At 41.3% G+C, this 25,232-nt stretch overlaps 2 protein-coding genes across 5 annotated transcripts; one reads left to right on the top strand and one right to left on the bottom strand.

The window, feature by feature from the left end:
- The first annotated feature begins 1,959 nt into the window (after nucleotides 1-1,959).
- On the top strand, nucleotides 1,960-9,219 carry LOC105009426 (GTPase IMAP family member 7). 3 transcript variants are annotated; one of them, XM_029122604.2, is made up of 5 exons: nucleotides 1,960-2,055; nucleotides 5,933-6,058; nucleotides 6,908-6,946; nucleotides 7,586-7,639; nucleotides 7,807-9,219. In XM_029122604.2, the coding sequence occupies exons 2-5, from the start codon at nucleotides 6,043-6,045 to the stop codon at nucleotides 8,910-8,912; spliced, it is 1,215 nt and encodes a 404-aa protein (XP_028978437.2). In that variant the 5' UTR covers nucleotides 1,960-2,055; nucleotides 5,933-6,042; the 3' UTR covers nucleotides 8,913-9,219. The 3 variants fall into 3 exon arrangements, with proteins under 3 accessions (XP_028978437.2, XP_034150091.1, XP_034150092.1); XM_034294200.1 differs by having other exon boundaries at nucleotides 6,908-7,639; XM_034294201.1 differs by lacking the exon at nucleotides 1,960-2,055 and adding an exon at nucleotides 3,186-3,806 and having other exon boundaries at nucleotides 6,908-7,639.
- A 3,573-nt stretch (nucleotides 9,220-12,792) lies between these two features.
- LOC105010036 (GTPase IMAP family member 7-like) lies at nucleotides 12,793-24,918 on the bottom strand. 2 transcript variants are annotated; one of them, XM_034294202.1, is made up of 4 exons: nucleotides 23,259-24,916; nucleotides 16,681-17,389; nucleotides 16,219-16,322; nucleotides 12,793-15,438 (listed from the first exon to the last, which is right to left on the bottom strand). In XM_034294202.1, the coding sequence occupies exons 3-4, from the start codon at nucleotides 16,268-16,270 to the stop codon at nucleotides 14,153-14,155; spliced, it is 1,338 nt and encodes a 445-aa protein (XP_034150093.1). In that variant the 5' UTR covers nucleotides 16,271-16,322; nucleotides 16,681-17,389; nucleotides 23,259-24,916; the 3' UTR covers nucleotides 12,793-14,152. The 2 variants fall into 2 exon arrangements, with proteins under 2 accessions (XP_034150093.1, XP_034150094.1); XM_034294203.1 differs by lacking the exons at nucleotides 16,219-16,322; nucleotides 16,681-17,389 and having other exon boundaries at nucleotides 23,259-24,918.
- Between the last annotated feature and the right edge of the window lie 314 nt (nucleotides 24,919-25,232).

Genomic DNA, 25,232 nt, shown 5'->3' on the forward strand with positions numbered 1-25,232 from the left:
GGTATGTTGGCTGAAGTTAGTTTGCACAAGCTTTAAAACTTGCAAAATGGCTACTTACGATATAACATGATGGCTACCTAATCTTACCTGGTTATAGACAACAGTTATGTAAATAGCTAGTGGAAGTCAATACCTCCACCTTCTACAAGATTAAGCTTTCTGTTCAGAACTACCTGCTGTAGAAAGCTGATTTATCCATTACTATTTGTAGCTTACATACCTAGATCTTCAGCTAATGGTGCTTATGACTAATAATGAACATCAGGTACACATGGTAATTTATCTAAGACTTTGCATAGCTCACTTAGATATTTCTTACACATACAAAAATATATAATTACGTAAATTAATAATTGGGATGAAGAACAACAATATGAACCTAGAAATGTTATACACTTTAAAATGAGATGCAGTGATCAACATGGATAATATCTCAACATAAATATATTGACAGCAGATGTTTATTTTCATGCAAGATGTGAACATTGACAAATTATATGTAATAATAAAAATAATAAACAGCTCACTGGTCACTGTGTGAAAGCCACCACACAGCCACCTTGACACAACTCTTCCATAGACCCCCTTCTGTGTAAGTGGCATGTGTTATAGAAGACATTTTGCATTATCCCATATCTTCCATGTGCATTCAACGATTCTAATCCTATTTCTGTGGGGCCCAGTTGGTATGCAATTTTCACATGCACTGTCTAATTCTTTTCAGGGTTTTCAGCATTGAGCATTCAATCTAATTGTTTACTTTTTCACTTCTTATTACGAGTCCAGCATGAAAGACCACAGCGACCAGCATGTGTGTGAAGGTTTGTGGAACAGGCAGGCTAATATATACCACCTGACACCCCTCCGTTTTATGGGGTTCCCCACTCCTGTGAATGTAATGTATACCAATAAAACTGGTCTCACATTCTGGTCATCTTAAGACATTGAACACTTCTGAGGACTGAAGTCATTATGAAATGTCAGAAGGGGAAGAAATTGAACTTCAGCCTGGAATCTCAAAACGAATTCAAGGTCATCTTAATTTCTCTTTCATCCGCTCAAATTGTGAGTTGTTCATTAAATCTATTATATTTGTTATAATACTTCGTGTGTTTTCTTTTGCTATTTATTATAACCTTTTTTGCCTCTGATGTCCACGACAATGACAAATAGGTAACCATGTACAGTATCTGCTGTTCATTATTAGTCAGTCATAAGCACCATTAGCGGACAGAATATCTAGCGATGTAACCTAAGAAAAGTAATGGAGAAATCTCCACTTTCTACAGCAGGTAGCTCTAACCATCTTGTAGAAGGTTGAGGGAGTGACTTCCACCAACTGTTACTATAAGTGTAGTCTGAAACCAGGTAAGTTTAGGTCTCTAGCTTATTAGATAGCAAGTAGCTAGCTATTAGATAGCAAGTAGCTAGCTGTAAAGCTAGTGCAAGCTAACATAGTTCAGTCAAGTTTTCTGTGTAGGCGTACCAACTTCATGATAACTTCTGAATCTTAGCAACATCAAAATGTTTATCTTTACATCAAAATGTTTATCTTTACATCATACAAAATACAAACTTTTCTTAGTGCTGCCAACACACCTTACCAAGCCCTATACATGTTATATGAAGACCCTATGAATATTCTATGAGGAGGTGTGTATTTCCCAGTATGAGCAAAGCAAATAAATAAAAATAGGAAAACAGAAACACGTTTTAGTTTTCCAGTGTCCTATTTCAACAGAAGAAATTTAAATAATGTCCAACAAAAATGCCTGAGATTTCCCCGTTTGGCCATTTTGAATTGGAAATCAAAGACGGGAATCAAATGGTTAAAAAGAAACATTTTCTGTAACTCCGTTTTTCCATTGTACAAAATAATCCAATGTTCAAAAGGTACACAGACCCTTAGACAATAATGCTCCGGAGGAAATTGATTTGCCATAAATTGCCATACCACTTTCACTTTCTGTAAGCCAACCATACAAAGGAGACTTCACTCTTATCTATCCCGATTCAGCAAGCAAATCTCAAGTAAAAAAAACGCCAGCATCAAAAGTAAGTATTCACTAATGTTAGATTTCATCAAAGATGACTGGAATGGAAAAACATAAACTGGCGACTTGCTTTCTGTTTGAGTGGTGAGTTATTGGACCGGTGTTTAGTTAATATATAATAATAAAATGAGTAAAATTCAAGATAAATATATAATAAAAAAAGTATATATGTGTATGTGTGTTATGTGTATTGTTTATACTATGATATATTAATTTAACACTGTCCAATATACTTGTGTCACATCTCCCTCCGCACCAGCTTCCTTCTGGCTCTTTGCGGTTCAAGCGATCGACGTCACCGGTCTACTAGCTGCTACCGCCCCTTTTCCACCATCCAACCCCCCCGACTGTTGTTGTCGTCTCATCATCACACACTCCTGTTCCCTATTCCATCATCAGTTTGTGTTTATCAGTTTCCTCTGCTGCCCTTGTGCTTTATTGTTTCATGTTGTGTGTTTGATGGTCGAGTTCACACTAGCGGTTAGCTGTAGATCTGTACCCAGTCTTTTCCTGTTTACCATACTATATGTTCTGACTGCATTTTGAGCAATGTCTGTTTACTCACAGTATACTCGTTTTTTACCTGAGCAAATAAAACGCTCATCTTTACAATCCTGCGACTGACTCCTCAACCCAGGCACGCAACAATTGGACCGGAGAAGTTAGCTTTATATTTATGATTTGCAGTACCACATCAATGAAACCTTCCAAAAAAAAAAGACAGCAATAGTTTTTTTTCTGAATTCACAGTAATGGTTATAGGGCACAGTAATGGTTGTTCCCGCAATGTCTGTGCGGGCATGAGCGATCTCGTCCGCAGACATTCGTATAGGTGTTTGTCTACACACTTGCACTAAAAGACAGTGTCGTATATATTAAACCAGGATCTACACAAATCAAAGAACAAACGTAGTGCTGCACATTCCATTGTCGCGTGCAGAAAACTGTATTGGAGGAAGGAGTTAGTTAATGTGTTTAGAAAAACAGAGCTCTGCATGCTTTGGTTGGGGATCTATGGCCGTTGTGCGCTTTGTACGTCCTGGCTATGGGAAGAAAGCGAATGTGGATCAGCAGATGGTATGTGAAACATTTGCGTTTGTCTCGGCAAAATGGGGGGGGGGGGGGGGGGGAGAGAAGAGTTTTTATTATCGACACATTATCGCTTTGTTTGCCCGGAAGACGCCTGTAATATGCAGTTTTCTGTTACGCTATTTTTTCAAGTGTGCTACTTGTCGCTAAACACGTACGTTTTCCAGAAGTATACATCAACATTGCCAAAATCTCTATCGTCCTTTTGACTCATTTGGAAGCGGTTATAGTTTAAAATCTGGTCATAGCTTTTCTGACCAAACAAAAGCCAATTATGAGCCAATTATAGCCAAGACCCAGCAAAACGTGTTTTGGAATTTAGATTTTTATCCCACTGTAGTGTTTGGTGTATAACCTACTTATTACCCAAAAAACCTATTCCACCCCACCTGCATAGTTCACAGGTACCACTAGAGGACGTCGGGCCCTCATGTCACTATCATGGAGTCGGTCTCTGACAGTTTGGTCAGAAACATGCACACCAGTAGCCTGCTGGAGGTCATTTTGTAGTGCTCTGGCAGGAGTAGGAGTAGATACCGGTACTGCTGCAGCGTGGATGCCTTTCTACGTTCTGTCCAGCTCTCCTTGTGTAATGGCCCTTCTTCTGGTATCTCCTCCATGCTCTTGAGACTACTGGGAGACACCGCTAACCTTCTTGTGGAGGTACGTATGGATGTGTCATCCTGGAGGAGCTGGACTAAGTGTACAACCTAAATGGGCTACAGGCACCGCTTCATGGTACCAGTAGTGACAAGGACACTAGAAAAATGCCAAACTAGAGTATAATCAGTCAGGATGGATAAGGAGAGAGCAATCATCTGTGGCCACCACCTGCAAAATCATTCCCTTTTTGGGAGTTGTCTTGCTGTTGCCTCTTCAGTGCAGCTGTCACTGTCATTTGCACCAAAACAGGTGACATTGATTCACAATCGCTTATGCTTCCTAACTGGACAGATTGATATCCCTGAAGTTTAACTGTCTTGGTTTTAGGCTGTGATGATTACATGTTCCATTTTTTGAGCAGTGTATTTGAAAACAATTTCTAAGACCCAGGCATTTTTCCCCAAACCTTCTCAGTCTGGCACCACTTTTAATTATGTTGGAAGGTCCAAAACAGTCCAGTTTGACCCTGCAGCCTGTCTCTTTAATACACTGTATTATCTACATTTCTGCTTCACAAATAAAATATTTGATGTATGAACTCATATAGCTTCATAAAGTATAAAATAAACTCTCAACTGTTTGTCACACTAATTATCTTGTGTTCTTGTGTTATGCATTGTGTTCCACCCCAACCAGGTGTATTCCATTAACCCATCACCTGTGCCTGTTTTACCTGAGTTCATTGTACTGGTTGTCAGTTCATCTGGTGGATGTCTGTTCTGGTTGTCAGTTCATCTGGTGGATGTCTGTTCTGGTTGTCAGTTCATCTTGTGGATGTCTGTTCTGGTTGTCAGTTAATCTGGTGGATGTCTGTTCTGGTTGTCAGTTCGTCTTGATGATTCCTGTGTCGTTCTTGCCAGGCTGTATTTTCTATGACCCCATACGTGTAAGGTTTGTTGCTTTCCGGTGTGCCTACCTCTGCTTGCCTTTACCTGAACTCTGCCCATTCCTTGTCTGCTTACTGCTATTGTTATTTATGTGTACCAAACCCTGATTTCCCATGACCTGTCTTTACCTATTGAAGTCAATAAACCTTGCCTAGTTTGTACACCTGCCTCCTGAGTCTGCACTTGGATCTCACCATAGTTATTACACTGTTATTACTGCCAAATCTACTTTCACATGGTTGAACTCAAGAGACAATTATATTTCAGTTTTGTCTTCTAATATACAATATATGTGTATGCATTTTCAAAATATACGAATCCTTAAAAGTGTGGAGTATGCATTCTAGATAAATCAATTTATTTAATGCAGGAAATTGAGACACTGGCATGACTAAATATGAAAAACTTAAGGGGCTGTTGGTTTTCTAAATGCGTTGTATCAGTTACCTGTTTACAGCCGTCGCAGTACCTTATTAGGTCAATGAAAACTATCATCGCTGTGACCATTTTATAACTAAGCAATAAGCCATATATTACCATATTTTGGCATTCAAATATTATAACTTTAAATAGATCAGAGTGGATAAATAGAATGACATTGGAGGGGTGAAGCCCTCGGCAGGTCTGTTTTCTCCTAAGGGTAGTGTTGTGAACAGCTAGAAAGTGTGAAAAGAAATGTATGCACTTGCTAGATTTTAACTACTTAGATGTGCAATCAGTGGTTAACGGTCCATGTAACGCTTATCAGTTTATTTATCTAACTAGTATCCATAAATAGAACATTTAAAAAATGGGTTGAAAATTCAAATTCTCAATTATTTTTCTTTCAAAACAGTTGAAAATTGGGTTTATGGACTTGTATCGGACTAAACACATGGCTTCAAGCTTAACGAGCTGTACAAGCAACCTCTTATCTGGGTGAGGTGCAGATGTGGGGTGTGTTGTTGGCTACAATGAAAAACTGATCAATAAAAGAGGCTAACCAACCACCTCTGACTCCCCATCTGTCATATGGTTTAGTCCAATCCCTCAGCCAATAATAATTGTTTTATTTTTCAGTCAATAAACCAAAATTCTGAAAATTGAAAAAACAAGTTATAAACCCAATTTTCTATTGTTTCGACAGGAAAATAATTAAAATTGGAATTTAACAAATTTTATATGATGTTCTATTTAATTATATATTAATTAGATAAATAAACTGATAGATAGGTACTCAGACCCTTGTACCTCCCACAGCAGAAACGTCCCTCTTAAGGAGAGATTTCTACGGTGCACTGGTGACCCAGAGAGCTGACTCTTGTCTTGGGATTAACGTTGGTCCACAAACATCTAATAGGTCAACCAGCATGTCAGATGACCGGGGTGAGTAAAAACACATACGTTTGCATACTAAATACATAGTGCAGATGTGATTTGCACAAAAAAAATAGTTTTTAAAAGTTCTGTTAAATAAGGTTTCTCTGGTATTCATCAACATTATCTTTGTAAAATGAGATGAGCATATAACATATGAGCATATAACACAGCCAACAAATGTACCACAGTATTAAATGTTGTATCACTACCTTATTAATATATCAATTTCTTTCACTTTATTCAGTATTTTCTATATCTCTTACTTCTGTTGGTCATTGTGGAATTGCCTTTGTGTATGTAATGCGCTAGACAAATAAACTTGCTTTTCCTAAGTCACTCAGGCTTATAGTATCGACATGTCGAGATCATTAAATGGTCATTATAATTTCGGTGGCTGGCATCTTGATTAGCTAACAGGTCTTACATTTACTGTTGAGGGTATAAATAAACCAGGTGTTCTGGGTCGAGCAGTTTTCCTAATGATGACAGAGCTTGCTCTTCTTAAGGACATTGGCTCTGCGCTGAGACCCGAAAGAGTGTTCGGTAACTGCTGTGATTTTGTCATGGAGAATAACAAATGGTTAATTGATGCTGGAAGCTTTCAATTCATATGTTGATGATTGCCACGACAGCATAAATTACGGGCGTGTCATATGTAAATAAGGACAGGTGCAGCGCGTTCTCGTCTGCAAAGCTTTGTCAGATTTATCTGCGATGACATCTAGGCTCATTTCGAAGAGGTGCGACAGTTCCCTAAAACACATCTGGAGATTTAATCTGAGATCTTTTCTGAGAAGGTTTCATAAATGAGGGCCAGTGTCTTTCTGAGTAGACATTTTCTTTCTGTTACTGCAGTTCCTTTAATTCATTTGGAGGATGACACATCAGGCTTTGGTGAGTATGGCGCAATTACCTAATCGTCATATAAGATCGGGCAGATTGAAATTTGAATTATGTCTTTAGTCAAAAAGCGAATTGCTGTAATGCAGAAATTTAGATGTCACGTCACACCAGGGTCGTTTCTAGGAATAAGCGACATAAGCGGTCGCTTAGGGCCCCCGACAACAAGGGGACCCTAACCATGGGGGGCCCTCGAACGCTAGGGGAGGAGACTCCAAATCACATTCTGTGAACTCAGTATAGTGGCCAAATTTTGAACGCTGCTTCTTTGAATTCATGTGACCTTTGGTTTACCAAGATACATTTTTTAGCTACCATTTGAGCCTTGCATTTAATTGTACGTCTTGTAAACTTAGTTCTTTGGTGCGAGTGTGCATGGCATTATGTTACAGATCATCTGTTCTCAAAATATTGCGTTTTTGGTACAGTGTGATGGATCCAGGTAAAAAGAGAAATACTAAGCATATTGTTGCCTTTCTCTAATGTTATGCTCGGCTAGTTTTGCATTATAGTACAAGCCTGAGATGAATATCAAATATCCTTACTCCTTAAACTCTGAAATCTTTACTACTATTGATCATGGAATCCATGATCAACAAAATATACGAGGACGCACGTTCATTTCCGTTGCAGGTTCTGATGATGAGGTTGAGTCACATTTTACCACTGAGGATGACAGCCATGCAGGTATCAACAAGTCATATACAGTGTTTATTAATAAAATGGAAATTCTTCACTGTGGAATATGGATATTTGTGGAATATGGATATTTATGAATCTCATAGAAGTCAAATTTAAAAAGTAATAACCTAATGACCTATTACGTCAACCTAACATGCACCCTATTTCATTAGATCCAGAGAACCTGTCTGATTGGAGGATCATTCTAGTGGGGAAGACTGGCGCAGGGAAGAGTGGGACAGGAAACACCATCCTGGGGAGAGAAGCATTTCGAGCAGAGCTTTCCTTTGAGTCAGTTACTGAAAGATGTGAGAAACAGAGTGGCGTGGAGAATGGAAGGAATATTGAAGTCATCGAGACCCCTGGACTCTTTGATACGACCATGTCAGAGGAGGAGGTGAAGGAGGAGATCGTCAGGTGTATAGAAATGTCTGTCCCAGGACCCCACGTGTTCCTGCTGGTTATCAGGATGGGGAGGTTCACACAGGAGGAGAGGAGCACTGTGAAGTGGATCCAGGAGAACTTTGGAGAAGAAGCCTCAAAGTACACCATCGTGTTGTTCACTGGTAAAGATCAGTTGAAGGGGAAAAGAGTTGAGGAGTGTCTGGAACGTTCTGTTGCACTTCAGGAACTGATCCGAATGTGTGGGGGAAGGTACCATTGTCTCAATAATGAAGCGAGGGATGAGCGCTCTCAGGTCACTGAGCTGCTAGAGAAGATACAAGTGATGGTGACAATAAATGGAGGAACGTACTACACCAACGAGATGTACCAGGACGCCCAGAGAAGATTAAGAGAGGAGGAAGAGAGGAGGAGACAGGCAGAGGAGGCGGAGATGAGGAGAAGGGTTGAGGAGCTACTGATACAAGAAAGAAGGAGGCAGGAGGAAGAAAGGAGGCAGGAGGAAGAAAGGAGACAAGAAGAAAGGAGGCAGGAGGCAGAAAGGAGGCAGGAGGCAGAAAGGAGGCAGGAGGCAGAAAGGAGGCAGGAGGCAGAAAGGAGGCAGGAGGAAGAAAGGAGAAAACGTGAAAATATTACAATAGGTGCAACTTCCGCATTATCTGTTGCAGGTGTAGTGGCTGGGACTACAGTTCTCATTGTCGCTGAAGGAGCTGTAGTTGTGGTCGCTGCACCAGTTCTGTTTGGTGTGGCGGTTGTAGCTGGTGTAGCAGCCCTTTCTTACTGGCTTGCAAAAAAATACTGGCAAAGTGGTCGCAATAATGTAAATCACCTACTGCTTTACAAAAGCAACCATAATAATATATACATAAACAATTAGATGTACAAAGAAATGGAAAAATAATTAAATGAATGAATATATGTATAAATAAGCGGACTCGGTACCAGATAAGTGGATGAAGATGAGATGTATAAATACAAATGTGAAAAACAAGCAAATTTATTTCATTAAATATGTCTATTATCCAATAATCTCTCTCTCATGTATGTATGTAATTCTTCATTTATTACTATCTTACTGTCTTACTATCTCCAATATGATCATAAGGGGGTGTCAATAAAACATTTTGGGGTGGGTTACCAGCACAGCATTGGAAAAACAAACAAACCTTTATTGAAAAATAAACAGATGTACCTACAGTTAGCTCCTCTGATGTCTGTGTCCATCCCTGCTTGTTCCTGCAAATAACTGATTATTATCCAGAGGGGCTCTGCTGCCTGGTGTTCAACCATCTGGAGTTCTCCCATGTCACCCCAGTCCTCTGCTCACTCCACTGGCTGTCACTGCACTACCAGACCACAATGCCTAAGGAACAGTAAGGAACACCTCTTCACCTCTGCCTGTTGACACTGTTAAATAAACCATTGATCAACTGTATTGGTTATTATTTTAAGGTACTCAGTGCTGTCAACATTGTTGAATTTTTTTGAATCTTGCAACATTGTTTCATTAGCTGAGTGCTAAATACATCTGAGACACCCCAAGGTAGCAATTACAATTTTAAGGAATTATAGTAAAATTAATTATTAAAGTCTGGAAATCCACACAGAAATGAGAGAAGTGTATATACCAATGAGTGAACCTTTATTCATAAATGCTAGAAGCAACCTTTCACAACCAAATGCTGCTTGTTACTTGGTTACTGACTAACACCCCCCCATCCCAAGACAGTAGTACTGACTAACACCCCCCCATCCCAAGACAGTAGTACTGACTAACACCCCCCCACCCCAAGACAGTAGTACTGACTAACACCCCCCACCCCAAGACAGTAGTACTGACTAACACCCCCCACCCCAAGACAGTAGTACTGACTAACACCCCCCACCCCAAGACAGTAGTACTGACTAACACCCCCCACCCCATGACAGTAGTACTGACTAACACCCCCCCCCCCAAGACAGTAGTACTGACTAACACCCCCCACCCCAAGACAGTAGTACTGACTAACACCCCCCACCCCAAGACAGTAGTACTGACTAACACCCCCACCCCATGACAGTAGTACTGACTAACACCCCCCCACCCCAAGACAGTAGTACTGACTAACACCCCCCACCCCAAGACAGTAGTACTGACTAACACCCCCACCCCATGACAGTAGTACTGACTAACACCCCCCACCCCATGACAGTAGTACTGACTAACACCCCCCCACCCCAAGACAGTAGTACTGACTAACACCCCCCACCCCAAGACAGTAGTACTGACTAACACCCCCACCCCAAGACAGTAGTACTGACTAACACCCCCCACCCCAAGACAGTAGTACTGACTAACACCCCCCCACCCCAAGACAGTAGTACTGACTAACACCCCCCACCCCAAGACAGTAGTACTGACTAACACCCCCCCACCCCATGACAGTAGTACTGACTAACACCCCCCACCCCATGACAGTAGTACTGACTAACACCCCCACCCCAAGACAGTAGTACTGACTAACACCCCCCACCCCAAGACAGTAGTACTGACTAACACCCCCCACCCCAAGACAGTAGTACTGACTAACACCCCCCACCCCAAGACAGTAGTACTGACTAACACCCCCCACCCCAAGACAGTAGTACTGACTAACACCCCCCACCCCAAGACAGTAGTACTGACTAACACCCCCCACCCCAAGACAGTAGTACTGACTAACACCCCCCACCCCAAGACAGTAGTACTGACTAACACCCCCCACCCCAAGACAGTAGTACTGACTAACACCCCCCACCCCAAGACAGTAGTACTGACTAACACCCCCCACCCCAAGACAGTAGTACTGACTAACACCCCCCACCCCAAGACAGTAGTACTGACTAACACCCCCCACCCCAAGACAGTAGTACTGACTAACACCCCCCACCCCAAGACAGTAGTACTGACTAACACCCCCCACCCCAAGACAGTAGTACTGACTAACACCCCCCACCCCAAGACAGTAGTACTGACTAACACCCCCCACCCCAAGACAGTAGTACTGACTAACACCCCCCACCCCAAGACAGTAGTACTGACTAACACCCCCCCACCCCAAGACAGTAGTACTGACTAACACCCCCCCACCCCAAGACAGTAGTACTGACTAACACCCCCCACCCCAAGACAGTAGTACTGACTAACACCCCCCACCCCAAGACAGTAGTACTGACTAACACCCCCCCACCCCAAGACAGTAGTACTGACTAACACCCCCCACCCCAAGACAGTAGTACTGACTAACACCCCCCACCCCAAGACAGTAGTACTGACTAACACCCCCCACCCCAAGACAGTAGTACTGACTAACACCCCCCACCCCAAGACAGTAGTACTGACTAACACCCCCCACCCCAAGACAGTAGTACTGACTAACACCCCCCCACCCCAAGACAGTAGTACTGACTAACACCCCCCCACCCCAAGACAGTAGTACTGACTAACACCCCCCCACCCCAAGACAGTAGTACTGACTAACACCCCCCACCCCAAGACAGTAGTACTGACTAACACCCCCCCACCCCAAGACAGTAGTACTGACTAACACCCCCACCCCATGACAGTAGTACTGACTAACACCCCCCACTCCAAGACAGTAGTACTGACTAACACCCCCCCACCCCAAGACAGTAGTACTGACTAACACCCCCCACCCCAAGACAGTAGTACTGACTAACACCCCCCACCCCAAGACAGTAGTACTGACTAACACCCCCCACCCCAAGACAGTAGTACTGACTAACACCCCCACCCCAAGACAGTAGTACTGACTAACACCCCCCACCCCAAGACAGTAGTACTGACTAACACCCCCCACCCCAAGACAGTAGTACTGACTAACACCCCCCACCCCAAGACAGTAGTACTGACTAACACCCCCCACCCCAAGACAGTAGTACTGACTAACACCCCCCACCCCAAGACAGTAGTACTGACTAACACCATCTCCCCATTACAGTGGATCACTTCATCTCCCTGATTTAGACCTGATAGGGTTCATCCAAACATCATGGGATTCCGGCTGCTTGGTGCCAACATACCTCACGCTCTTGGAATGCCTAAGGCACACCTGTGCAATAATCATGCTGTATAATCAGCATCTTAATATGCCATTCCTGTGAGGTGGATGGATTATCTCGGCAAAGGAGAAGTGCTCACTAACACAGATTTAGACAGATTTGTGAACGATATTTGAGAGAAATAGGCCTTTTGTGTACATAGAAAAAGTCTTAGATCTTTGAGTTTCAGCTAATGATAAATGGGGGCAAAAACAAAAGTGTTTTGTTCAGTGTTGATTGCACTTGGATTTCAGTTGGAGTGAAAATGGTTTAACTGTAGCAAACATCTTCACCGGGAATAACCAGAAGAGGATTCTAGAGAGCCTGGCTCGGGGGCCAAAGCATTCTCGCTGGGGGGAAATGACCCTGTGCCGCTGGGTATGTATAGATGATTAAAGGAATAATACATTAAAGGCAACAATACATCATATAATACATAGAGGGCAAGACTAAAATGGAAAACACTCAAGGCAACTAAAATGATAAATATCAGATCCAAGTAATACAATAAGAAGTTAAATGAAAATGAATAAAACCAACAACAGATAGAAACACAGTAAGAGGATGTTAAACATAAGTAGAGTGGACTTGACCAAAACCAAGGGCCAGCCTCAGACTGAAATAAAAGCAAGAGAAAAAAGGTGGGTCATTAAATTTGATCCAAAAAATATCTGTGGTGTTTTCAACTGGGTTTATTGGTACAATCACATGAGATTTAATCAGATTTATTTGGGATATTGGTTTTGATACACCACAGTTCTGTGTAATTATGTATTGCAGTAAGGTGAGAGGTTATGAAATGGAAGTGAAAGTGATTCTAAGGAAAGAGTAGAAATGAATCATCACACCCACTGGTTTAAATACCGTATACTGTACAGGCAAAAAGTAGACTGGGCATGTTGACATGCTTAACTGTACAGGCTCAGTGCAGACTGGAGAGGTGTGTATGCTTTACTGTACAGGCTCAGTGTAGAATGGGGAGGTCCATGTGTTTTACTGTTCAGGCCCAGAGTAGACTGGGGAGGTCTACATGCTTTACTGTACAGGCCCAGTGTAGACTAGGGAGGTCTACATTGTTCTGTGTAGAGTTCAGTGTCCCCTGCTCCTTGCAGCTATAACAGCCACCACTTTTCTGGGAAGGCTTTCCACAAGAGTTTGGAGTGTCTCTGTGGACATTTGTGTCCATTCAGCCAAAATAGCATTTGTGAGGTCAGACACTGATGTTGGATGAGAAGGCCTGGTTCGCAATCCCCGCCAAGTGTGACTTTCTAGACTTGTAACAGACACTGAACTGTTGTCTGGTGTTGTGTTCAGTGTCACCACTAGAGGGAGCCAGCTGACATAATGGGGACAAAACCAAGAAAAACTATGGTTGTTAGAAGGGATTTATTACACATCAGTTACAATACCTTGTATTGATGGCTTACATAAAAAATTATTTTAGAAAATGAAATGGATCAAAGTATTCATTCTGATTAGAAAGACTCTGTTGACTCATGTATAAGTATTAAAAGACTTGTATACAAATCAATCACATATATTGTTGTAAATCAAAATATTTTGTCAATATTTGTCTTTACAGATACCCAAAGAAAACTCAAAAGATCAAGTAATGTAGATACATAAACAAAGGTGTTCACTATCTAAAAATGTAGGAACAAAGAATCCTAGAGAGGATCCAGGCTACAAATGTTGTCTGGTTTTCTTCTGGTTATTCCCGGTGAAGATGTTTGCTACAGTTAAACCACTTTCAGTCCACCTGAAATCCAAGTGCAATATATTACTGCACAGCCCAGCTGACAGATAGGCTGTATAGAACTGTGTTATAGAAATATGTTTTCTAATTCTAGATATAACAATGTTTTTTTCTTTTTTTCTGTTTCAATGTATAGCATATTAATGTGTACTGTGCTTTTTCATTCAACTCAGTGTCTCCAACAAGGTAGAATAATAATTGTTCTAAGGGAGCACTCTAATCAACTTCAGTAATCTGGATGACTTCTCAGCCTCAGCTCATTACTTCCTGTAACGATAATTTTATCTCATCCTAGACAGACCTGTGTACAGGTACACTGCAAAAATGCACACTAGAACAGCTCCCACTGCCAGGTATACTGATCCATTTGCAAGAGAAGGAATGGAGATGGATATGTTGGTTGAAATTCTGTCTGAGCTAAGGATGGCATTGGTTGGGTTATGAATGGCTGGGCTAGCATTGGCTGGGTTATGGATGGCTGGGCTAGCATTGGTTGGGTTATGAATGGCTGGGCTAGCATTGGCTGGGTTATGGATGGCTGGGCTAGCATTGGCTGGGTTATGGATGGCTGGGCTAGCATTGGTTGGGTTATGAATGGCTGGGCTAGCATTGGCTGGGTTATGGATGGCTGGGCTAGAAGTGGAGGAGATAAAATCTCCTGGGTCTGATTCGGTGCCAGCTGGTGTTGACCCAGATACATTAGAGGCCTCATTGGGTTCTGAATCTGGGTCATTTTCTGGGTCTGATGGGTTTGCAGGTCCTCTGATCTCTTCCCTAACCATATCTGTTCCCCATAATACATCTTGGACCTTTTTATGAATGCTAATTATTTTACCTCTCTGATGTAACAGTATTGCCCCAGCCCAGACCGGTTGGGTCACTATGCGCACAGTTTTAGGTAACGATTTGACAAATTTCACAAATGAACTATTTTCCCATTCCAGAATCTCCTGGGCCTTCAGGAACATCTCGTTGGTGTAGTATTTCTCTTCATTCCCTTCCACCATCTCCTCCATCTTCTGCAGCAACTCTCTGACCTGAGTACGGTCCATTAAATCAGCTTTATTATTAAAAGAATGATATCTACCTCCACAATTCTGCATGATGGCTTTGAGCGGGTCGCTCTTCTCCACAAACTCATTAACAGTTTTTGACCCCAGCTGATCTTTTCCAGTAAACAACACTATTGAGTACTTTGAGGCCTCTTCTCCAAAGTTCTCCTGGATCCACATCACGGTGTTCCTCTCCTCCTCGGTGAACCTCGTCAGTTTCATCACCAGCAGGAACACATGGGGTCCTGGGACGGACATCTTAATACACTTATCTATTTCTATCTTCATCTTTTCTGAATCCACTGAAGTGTCAAAGAGTCCCGGGGTGTCAATCACATGAATCATCTTCCCATCCACCTCTCCACTCTGCTTCTTAGTCTCTGCAGTCACAGACACCGCAGAGGCCTCTGCTTTAAAGGCGTCTTCCCTCCCCAGGATGGTGTTTCCTGTTGCACTCTTCCCAGCTCCAGTCTTCCCCACCAGAACTATCCTCAGGTCACAGGGCTTCCCTGGATCTGTGGTAACACATGTTTGCAAAATTGTCTATAAATGATACACAATGAAACGTAGAGAAATGTATTAACAACAGAATATTTACCCTACTGACAAGTGTCTATAAGCTGGCCAATCCTTTTGGATTGGCCAATCCTTTTTCTCACTTTAAAATAGTGATCATAGTACTTTTAAACTGAATAAACATTTGGTAAAATTTCAGTGTTTTCTATTTTACTCTTATTACCAATTTGAAGGTGCAGCCTGTGTCGAACTATTCATTTGACTGCTCATTTAATGCAGTGGCGTTAACAGTGCTTGTTATGTTTGTTCCGTTGCTGAAGCTGGTTAGGCAAAATATCTCATCCCTTTAGGCATATTTTCTCCCATATTAAGTATGTTTGTAGGCACCGACATTAAAGACAAAAATTGTAATCATGCTGTTGTGTATGTGGGACAATATCTTGGTGCCACTTATTAACTTGAAGCAGACAACTATTAAAGCAGAGCTGTTGGCTCACACCGACGCCACGCAGCCCCAAAGACTGTCCAGGAGCTCACTGATGCCCTGATCCAGGTCTGGGAGGAGATCCCCCAGGACACAATCCACCATCTCATCAAGAGCATGCCCAGATGGTGTCTGGAGTGCATACAGGCACGTGGGGGCCATACACACTACTGAGTCACATTTTGAGTTGATGTGACGAAATTCACGCAATTTGGATGATGCCTCCCATATTTCAATCAACAGGTAGGTATGTGTTATTAACAGGAAGGTATGTGTTATTACACATATGGATTACCATGAGTGTAATAACCAAGGAGTAGATGGGAGAGGTGGGACTTGCTGTTCATCAAGTGTCTCTAGCTTGGCAAATAAAATCCAAATTGTCGTTTCCTTCTAAAACTGAGACACAGAAAAGGTTTTTGTTAATCATTTACTTTATTATCGAGAAATAAATACACTAAACTAAAACACTTTTCATTTAAAGAAAAAATTACATTTGGTATGCATTAGCCTATACAAAGATTGTACAGAAGATAACACAAAACATATCTACAAGCCATGTAGAATATTCAAGAAATATACAAATACAGGCTGACTTGTTAATGACTATTTCGCTAGTTAATTTTGAAGTGGGAGCATCTAGGAGCAACAACAGCCCAGCCACAAAGTGGGAGGTGGATAACTCACAGAACGGGTCGGCCGAGTGCTGAAGCGTGAAGCGTGTAAAAATCACCTATCTGTCTGTTGCATCACTCACCATAGAGGTCGAAACTGCCTCTGGAAGCAGCATCAGCAAAAGAACTGTGTTGGGAGCTTCATGGAATGGGTTTCAATGCCAAGCGTCGGCTGGAGTGGTGTAAAGCATGCCACCACTGGATGCCACTGGAGTAGGGGAACATGTTCTCTGGAGTGATGAATCATGCTTCCCTATGTGATAGTCTTATAGACTCATCTGGGTATGGTGGATGCCACGAGAATGCTACCTACCGGAATGCATAGTGCCTACTGTAAAATTTGGTGGAGGAGGGATAATGGTCTGGGGCTGTGTTGCAGGGTTGGGGCTAGGCCGCTTGGTTCCAGTAAAAGCTACTGCTACAGAATACAAAGACATTTTAGACAATTTGGTGCTTCCAACTTTGTGACAACAGTTTGAGGAAGGCCCATTCCTGTTCCAGCATGACTGTGCCCCTCTGCACAAATAGACTGTGGGGCGTGACTGTGCCCTGCGCCCATAAAGACATGGTCCAACAAGGCTGGTGTGGAGGAACTCAAGTGGCCTGCAAAGAACCCTGACACCAACCCTGTTAAATACCTTTGGAATAAACTGGAACAGCGACTGCAAGCCAGAGGTTGTCGTCCAACATCAGTGCCCGACCTTACAAATTCTCTTGTGGCTGAATTGGCTCAAATTCCCACAGAGACACTCCAAACTCTTGTGGAAAGTCTTCCTAGAAGAGCTGTTATTGCTGCAAAGGGGGAAGGGGGAAGGGGGGTGGTTGGAATGGGATGTCCAACAAGCTATGGGTGTGATGGTTATATGCCCACATCCTTTTGGCCATATAGTGTATCAGATCCCAACACAATGGAATAAAAGCAGTGATATAAAATGTCATGGAATGTAACCAATTTTGTCATAGAATGTAGTCTTCTACTTGATACTTAACTATTCATCTTTTGACAAAAACAATACTAGAATTAGTTCCTCAAAAATGCTAAACTTTGCTTGTAAGGTACATCTTGACCTATCTGTTTGATTGTTTATGCTGATTGAATTACAGTTGTGTGTCTCATTGTTCTTTCCCTGGGTATTCATCATGTTTTAGGTTTTCTCCCTTTTTTATATAAAATAAATAAACTGCATTTAAAGCTCGAACTAAACATAGAAGTCCTAGTATTTTTATTATGTACCAACATGCATCTCCCAAGTATAGTGCTTCTGCTGCCTTCCACATAACCGCTGCTACTACGAACAACATCAGAAGCTTTGCTACCATTAAAGGATCTATGCATTTTTGCTTCTTATCCTCTTTAATTTGTCCCAAATGACCGTCAGGCAATGTGGTGGCTGGTTCTGACTCCACCGTGGCATCTCTGGCCACATCCCCACCAGACACAACTACTTTATCTTCCCCGGCATCCCACCACCAATTCCACACAAGGTATGCCACAAAACCGCCAGCTGCAACCCCAACTACTGGCATACAAATGGAGGCGATCACTGTGTCTATAGCCACAGCTGATGCTGTCATTGCTACCCCGCCCCCCGCAACAGATCCTACAGCCATGTATTTCAGTGGAAATTTCTTTCTTGCCAGTCTTCTCTGGGCTTCCTTGAACATCTCGTTGGTGTAGTAACTCCTTCCGTTTGTCTCCACCATGGTTTCTACTTTTTTCAGTAGCTCTGTGACCTGATGGCGATCATTGATGTTGACATTGTTGAGAGAGTGGTATCGTGATCCACAGGTACGAATGACCTCGGTAAGCTCTTCGCTGTCTTTCAGGAAGTCCTTTAATGTTTTTTTCCCCAACTGATCTTGACCAGTAAACAGCACAATGGTGTACTTTGAGGCTTCTTCCCCAAAGTTCTCCTGGATCCACTTCACAGCGTTCTGCTCCTCCTTAGTGAACCTCCCCAGACTGATCACAAGGAGGAACGCATGGGGTCCTGGGACCGACACTTCTATACACTTAATTATTTCTTTCTTCATAATCTCAGTATCTAATGAAGTGTCAAATAAACCTAAAGTGTCAATTAAAGTAATCTCCCTCCCATCCACAGATTGTTTTTTTTTCAGAGTGTTTCTAGTCACAGACGTTGGAGACAAGTCTGCTTTAAATGCATTTTCAATCCCTAAGATGGTGTTTCCTGTTGCACTCTTTCCTGCTCCAGTCTTCCCCACCAGAACAATCCTCAGCTCAGAAAGCTGCCTTGAATCTGAAATAAAGACATGTATATATATAATCCTAACTCAAATACAAATTCAATTGCAAGGCCTGAAAGTAAAATAAAGAATTTGATTGTGAAAGGACATATACATTTATGGGCTAGTCGAGGTAGGTTCAGGTCAGCTACATTTGTTGTAGAGGGAATACGTCGTGTATAGATGTGACCTGTCCATTGCAGTTAATGTGATCAAATGTCAAAATATTTGGGTAGAAGTTAGGTACTTCTTGGGTTGTCTTCATTCAGGGAGGGGAGAGGGGATAAGGAAAACGCAAAAGCAAAAAATAGAAAAGGGGAGAGAAAAGACAAAATAAAGACAAATAATTAATTTTTTTAGAAAAAGATTTAAAAAAGCACACTGTGTAAATGATTGTCTGCTATCAAGGCTAACTGGTAGAACCAAACAATGATGTTTTGTTGTTATTACCACTGCCTTATAGAAAGTTGATGGTGCTTGTTTTCTGTTAATAGTTTCTATATCGTTACCATTTAGTTAAGTAATTTTGATGTGAATGAAAAGGAGTAAGGGGTGTCTATTGTGAGTGGAGGCATACAGTTGGAGGGGAGTAGTCCATCGGTCACACAAAACCAGCAAGTTGAAATCAAATCCTTTGATTACTCAAAATGTGGTCATACCAGTGTCGCTATATTTCGACAGTCTCATGTCAAAATAAATAGACCCCGATGTAACTTAGGACGCAAGACCATTCATTCCAAATATAATGATATACCCCCAAAAAGAATACAGCAAAGTGGGATATTTTCCAGAAGAACATCACAACACAGCTTTACCTACCCTAGTAACATTTTATTTGATACAGCTCGGTATCATGTGGACTTTTCTAAGACAAAGGCCTATTTCAATACATAACAAACATAACACTGAATATCAAATCCAAGCTTTTCTTATACAGAGAGTGTACTTAGCAAGGTGGTCATATGTGTTACATATTCCCTTCCAACTCCTGCACACTTTAGTCTGTAGCCTCCAAGCTTTGTCCCTTCAAACATTGGAGTGAGTTGGGGAACACTGGCTATCTGATGCCTCCTATGAGTACTGAAGATATGTTTATGCAGTTATAACTTCTGTTTTTGCAGTAAAAAAATTATTTAGTAACGCCAAAGTTAATAGTGCGGTATCCATTACGACTCTCCAGGACTGTTTTGAAACAACAGACTGGCAGATGTTCTGTGATGTAGCCCAATCATGTTGAAGTAGAAAGCAATGGTTTAGAAACCCATTCCAATGGTACTGTATTTAACCCTTATGGTAAAATGCAAATTCCGATTTTTGGCCAACTATGTAAACTCTAACACTGATTGATCACACAAAAGATGTTCAATTGGTTATATGCTATTCTTATATATTTTCTAATGCCTCTTGATATGAAAGTAATTCAAAGTAGGGATCAGATTACATTACCCACTACTAGTTAGCTGCTAAGTATATGTTGAGTCGTAGAGGCTTTTCCTGCTATTCCCCCTTTAAATTCTAGGGGTGCTGGATTCATAAATATCTCCTTGAAATGTTACTGTCACAAACAGCAACCGGTTTGGAACTCTTCCAGTACTGTTATTCTTAGTTGGCCAAACGTGTCACAATGGACAGAAATAAAAGTTGACAGTGTACTTTATACTCATCTTTTAATTGTATTTTCATATGCCTTGAGTGTACAACAAAGTTAGCATTTTTGACTTTGCTGTCCCAATATGTCTGGAGGTGTCACTGACACACTGACACAGGATGGGGATCTAAGTGCAGAGCGCTGCAATAGGGCAACACACACAGTCCACAATCCAAAGACAAATGTCCCAAGGCAGGCTATAAGTCGGTACACAGGCGAGCAGTAGGCAGAAGCAACTGTAAATGAGGGGCTAGGCAGAGTCGAGTTCAAATCGAACAAGGATGGCGAAGGTACTTGTTCAAATACTTGTTCTCCCCGCTGTATATAACTGCATTGGTTAATATTAACAAAGATGTATCTTCCAGATACACTTAGGCAACAACAACACTGGGAGTAGGACCCTGAAGGGCTAGGTAAAGTCGTGAATGAACGGTTCCTCACAAGGAACTAAAGGCACAACTGAATATAAAGGGTAACTAAGGGACATTTGATTATCAAACACAGGTGATCAATATTTGGGTGATGGGGGCATGGTTGGACAGGTCCATATGAAGGAGTGCTGCCTGATGGTAGGGAACCAGTAAACAGCATGACAGGAGGGCCATGTATAAATGAAAAATGTATAGTACAGAACATGTTTATATTGTTTATAAGGCACCTCGTTAAAATGTCTACTGGATTTTTCAAATTGATTGAGTTAGGATTGATTACATTTTAATTCTACAACTGAATTACAAAGAAAAGCTCACTAAAACCTTGTATATTGTATATTTTCTTCATCTCTTTCTCTAGCCTGACCTTGAGCATTCACAATGTTTTAGGTTTTTCTCTATTTCTAGTCCACCACTGATAAACTTCATATAAACATAGAACTAAACATAAAAGTATAAGTCTTGTTATCAAAGTCCACAATGCAGCTTCCAAGGTTTGGGCTTCTGCACTCTTCCACAATACCATAAATATCACAGCTCCTAAGACCAGTTTGAAAGCTTTAAATTCCATTTCTTGAGATAAAGTGAAAAACGATTGCTTTGTATGTTCCATTAGTTGTTTCAAAGTACTGCCATACTTTGCAATTAATGATGATGCCGAAGCTGTGATTTGTGCTGAACCAGTCCAAATCATCCTGAAAATACTGGGGATTTTCAGCCATTTCTGAGCCCTCTGGTACATCTCATTGGTGTAATAACCCCCTCCATTCTCCTTCACCATCTCCACTATCTTGTTCAGCAGTTCCGGGATGTGAGTGTTGGGTTTTCTCTGATTATTCACAGAATGATATCTGCCTCCACAAATGTTGATAACTTGCTGAAGTTCATCGCTTTCTCCCACAAAGTCCTTAACTGATTTTCCATGTAACTGATCTTCACCAGTAAAGAGCACGATGGTGTACTTTGAGGCTTCTTCTCCAAAGTTCTCCTGGATCCACTTCACAGCGTTCTGCTCCTCCTTTGTGAACCTTGTCAACTTGATCACCAGGAGGAACGCATGAGGCCCGGGTACTGCAACATTAATACATGTGGCAATTTCTTTTTCCATTTCCTTTACAGTCATGTTTGTGTCAAAGAGACCAGGTGTGTCAATCACATCGATCTCCCTTCCAACCACAATTCCACTCTGTTTCATACAGTGTGAGGTCACAGACTTAGGGGAATGTTCTGATTTAAAGGCTTCTCTCCCCAGGATGGTGTTTCCTGTTGCACTCTTCCCTGATCCAGTTCTACCCAGTAGAACGATCCTCAGATTGGACTGCTTGTCCGACACTGTTAAACCAAATAAGTGACCTACTATAAATGGTGAAACATTTTAATAAACATTTGCAGTTAATCACCAGAAGTCTACTGTTTTGTCTGCGAGATGGCTTGTTACTGATTCCTCTATAAATAGTCTAAATCTTACAAATCTTCCAGAAAAAGGCAGGTGGCATAAGGCTTGAGGAATGCAGTGTTTGAATAGAGCAAATTGCTCAGTTTAAAAAATCTCTGTTGTGCCCCAACCATTTGATATACAAAGTTTTTATATTCTCAATATGAAGATTGAATGGAACTCACACCTCTCTGCAGTTTTCAGCTGTGACTTTGTAAACCTATTAGCATGTTACAGTTTCTAATCATCTTTTTGTTTTGTCACTCACAGTTGAAGAGTACCTATGATAAAATCTACAGACTTCTACATGCTTTGTAATTGGGAAAACTTGCAAAATCGGCAGTGTATCAAATACTTGTTCTCCCCGCTGTATATAACTGCATTGGTTAAAATTAACAAAGATGTATAAATGTTTATTATGACTTACATTTAATGTAACTTATTTTTAGTTCACAAGACTGGGATTTTACAAATTATTTTGATAAACTTTGTTTCAGAAATTCTGATAAACATCCAGATTTAAAGCCTGTTTACATGTCTTGTGTGAATACTTTCACTGGTATGACCATCACTATGTACAACAAATCTTATGTAAAATGTATGTCAATCAACTCTTAGTGGTTTTAATTCCTTTGTTAGAGGACATTAGAACAGGCATTAGAATGTACTTTGTTGTTAAAACATTTTATTTAATTTAGGTGCATTTTATATTAGTTAGATAAACTCTTCTCAAATATGTTTTATATTATATTCTGATTCTCAGAGACATAGTGAATAATGCGTTGCTGTTTTTGTCATGGGATGATGTTGCAAAAATTCCTACATTGACTTCCTAGGCAGAAACTTGCAAAACAGTAACACGTCTGGAAAGCTTATAGAATAGACTGGTATAATACTTACTTGCCATTTTTCTTAATTGCAGATGCCCTTAAATAAGCTGCAGTCTATAGTTTGCCAGCACCAGCTCAGTGTCTTTGCTTGAGAGGTTAGTACCAGGAATAATAATTTTGTTCCATTTCTGGTTTTTATCTAGTTTCTGTATGCAGGAAATGTTGCACTTCTGCAGGTGTGGCCTAAAATTAACACTGACTTCCTTGAAACTAACAGCCCTTCTTATTTTTTACTTTGGGGAAGTTGTGGTTTCTAGGTGTGGTTTTGCTAACAGACATAAGAGACGCTACTGTGAACAAAAGAAGAGAAAATCTAATTCTATGAAAGAGGAATCTGTTTACTTCTAATCAGACCCTGATCTGCAGATATTTATCCTCTTTGCCTGTTTAACAGACAGAGGTGAGCCTTTGCTATCCTGCATCACAGCATGTGCTTATATTGTGCCTAAGAGAAGCACTTAGCAATAGCATGTTGGCCAAATACTATCCTCTTGGGTCAAACGCTCAAATTTTGCAGACAATACTTGGTTGCTATGGCAGTGTGTTTTGGGGTAATTGACGAAGCAACATCCACTACGTTTGGAGACATTTAGTTGTTTCTGAGCAGACCAGATGTTTCCGTATATTTCTGAATGAATCCTACTGGTGTATTGCTCAATTCTGCATCGGCAGACCAGGGTCTGATGAGATAACGTTTCTTGTAAATGAGTGCCTCTTTCATAGAATTACTGCAGCGTCTCTTGTGTATGACAGGTGAGCAAAATCATGTCTAGAAACCACAATTGAAACCACACATTCTGAAACATTCCTACCAGAGAGATCTGGGTTGTTCCAATGAGATGTGTTAATACTCTCATGATAATAAATGACAAAGTGTATGTTGATTGTTGTTTGAATAAAATATGCAATATACAAATAAACAAAAAACTAGTGCAGTAAAATGTGATGAACCACAGGCACATCTGGTCCAGAGACCCTTCTGCCGCGCCTGGATCCCTTCTGCAGTGCATGGAACCCTTCTGCAGTGCATGGATCCCTTCTGCAGTGCATGGATCCCTTTGGCAGTGCATGGATCCCTTCTGCAGTACATGGCACCCTTCTGCAGTGCATGGATCCCTTCTGCAGTGCATGGAACCCTTCTGCAGTGCATGGATCCCTTCTGCAGTGCATGGAACCTTTCTACAGTGCATGGATCCCTTCTGCAGTGCATGGAACCCTTCTGCAGTGCATGGAACCCTTCTGCAGTGCATGGATCCCTGCCAATGTTCTGGAAGGCATGTACAGCAACCATCTTCTGAATTTGGGGCCTTTTTGCCTTGAGTTTTGTTTTGGGGATGTACACAGTGCATTTTCAATTGGATTCAAATGGAAATTGACTTGGCCAGTCATGAACTTTCCCATTTGTGGCCCTGAAACAATATTTGTCACTGTGTGTTTTGGGGTAACTGCCCTGCTGCATGACAAAGCAACATCCAATAAGTTGAGAGGTATTTATTTGTTTCTGAGCAGACAAGATGTTTCTGTACATTTCAGAATGGATCCAGCTGCTGCTGTCAGCAGTGACATCATCAGTGAAGACAAGTGAGCCAGTTCCAGATGTAGCCATTCATGCCCATGTACACTCACTTGGACATTTTGGGTCCTAGATTCATTTCTGTAACAGATACAACCTATTATGATGTATCCTGGTAATAACAACCCCTCTGGCTACAATAAAAACACATAAAAACAGACTTCTGGGTCACTATTTATAAAACTCATCTGTTTGAAAGGCAAAAAAAAATTCCGGAAAAAATTTCGGAACTGCGGATGTCGACTTTGTATGGTTAATGAAGCTACCAGTTGAGTCAGCAAACACAACGTTCTATTGGAACACAGGAGTGATGTTTGCTGATAATGGGCTTCTGTACATCTATGTACATATTCCATTGAATATCTGGTTCATTTATAAGAGACACAAAACTTTTGAACAGTAGTGTATACT

Source organism: Esox lucius, chromosome 9 (genome assembly GCF_011004845.1).
Source record: "Esox lucius isolate fEsoLuc1 chromosome 9, fEsoLuc1.pri, whole genome shotgun sequence".
NCBI lineage: Eukaryota > Metazoa > Chordata > Actinopteri > Esociformes > Esocidae > Esox > Esox lucius.

Coding starts and splice junctions, on each gene's coding strand:
- LOC105009426 (XM_034294200.1), top strand. CDS start 7,477: ATGAATATCAAATATCCTTACTCCTTAAACTCTGAAATCTTTACTACT. Junction 7,640..7,806: donor TGAGGATGACAGCCATGCAG/GTATCAACAAGT, acceptor CTATTTCATTAG/ATCCAGAGAACCTGTCTGAT.
- LOC105010036 (XM_034294202.1), bottom strand. CDS start 16,270: ATGAACAGCAAGTCCCACCTCTCCCATCTACTCCTTGGTTATTACACT. Junction 15,439..16,218: donor CCTTGGTTATTACACTCATG/GTAATCCATATG, acceptor GTGTTACCACAG/ATCCAGGGAAGCCCTGTGAC.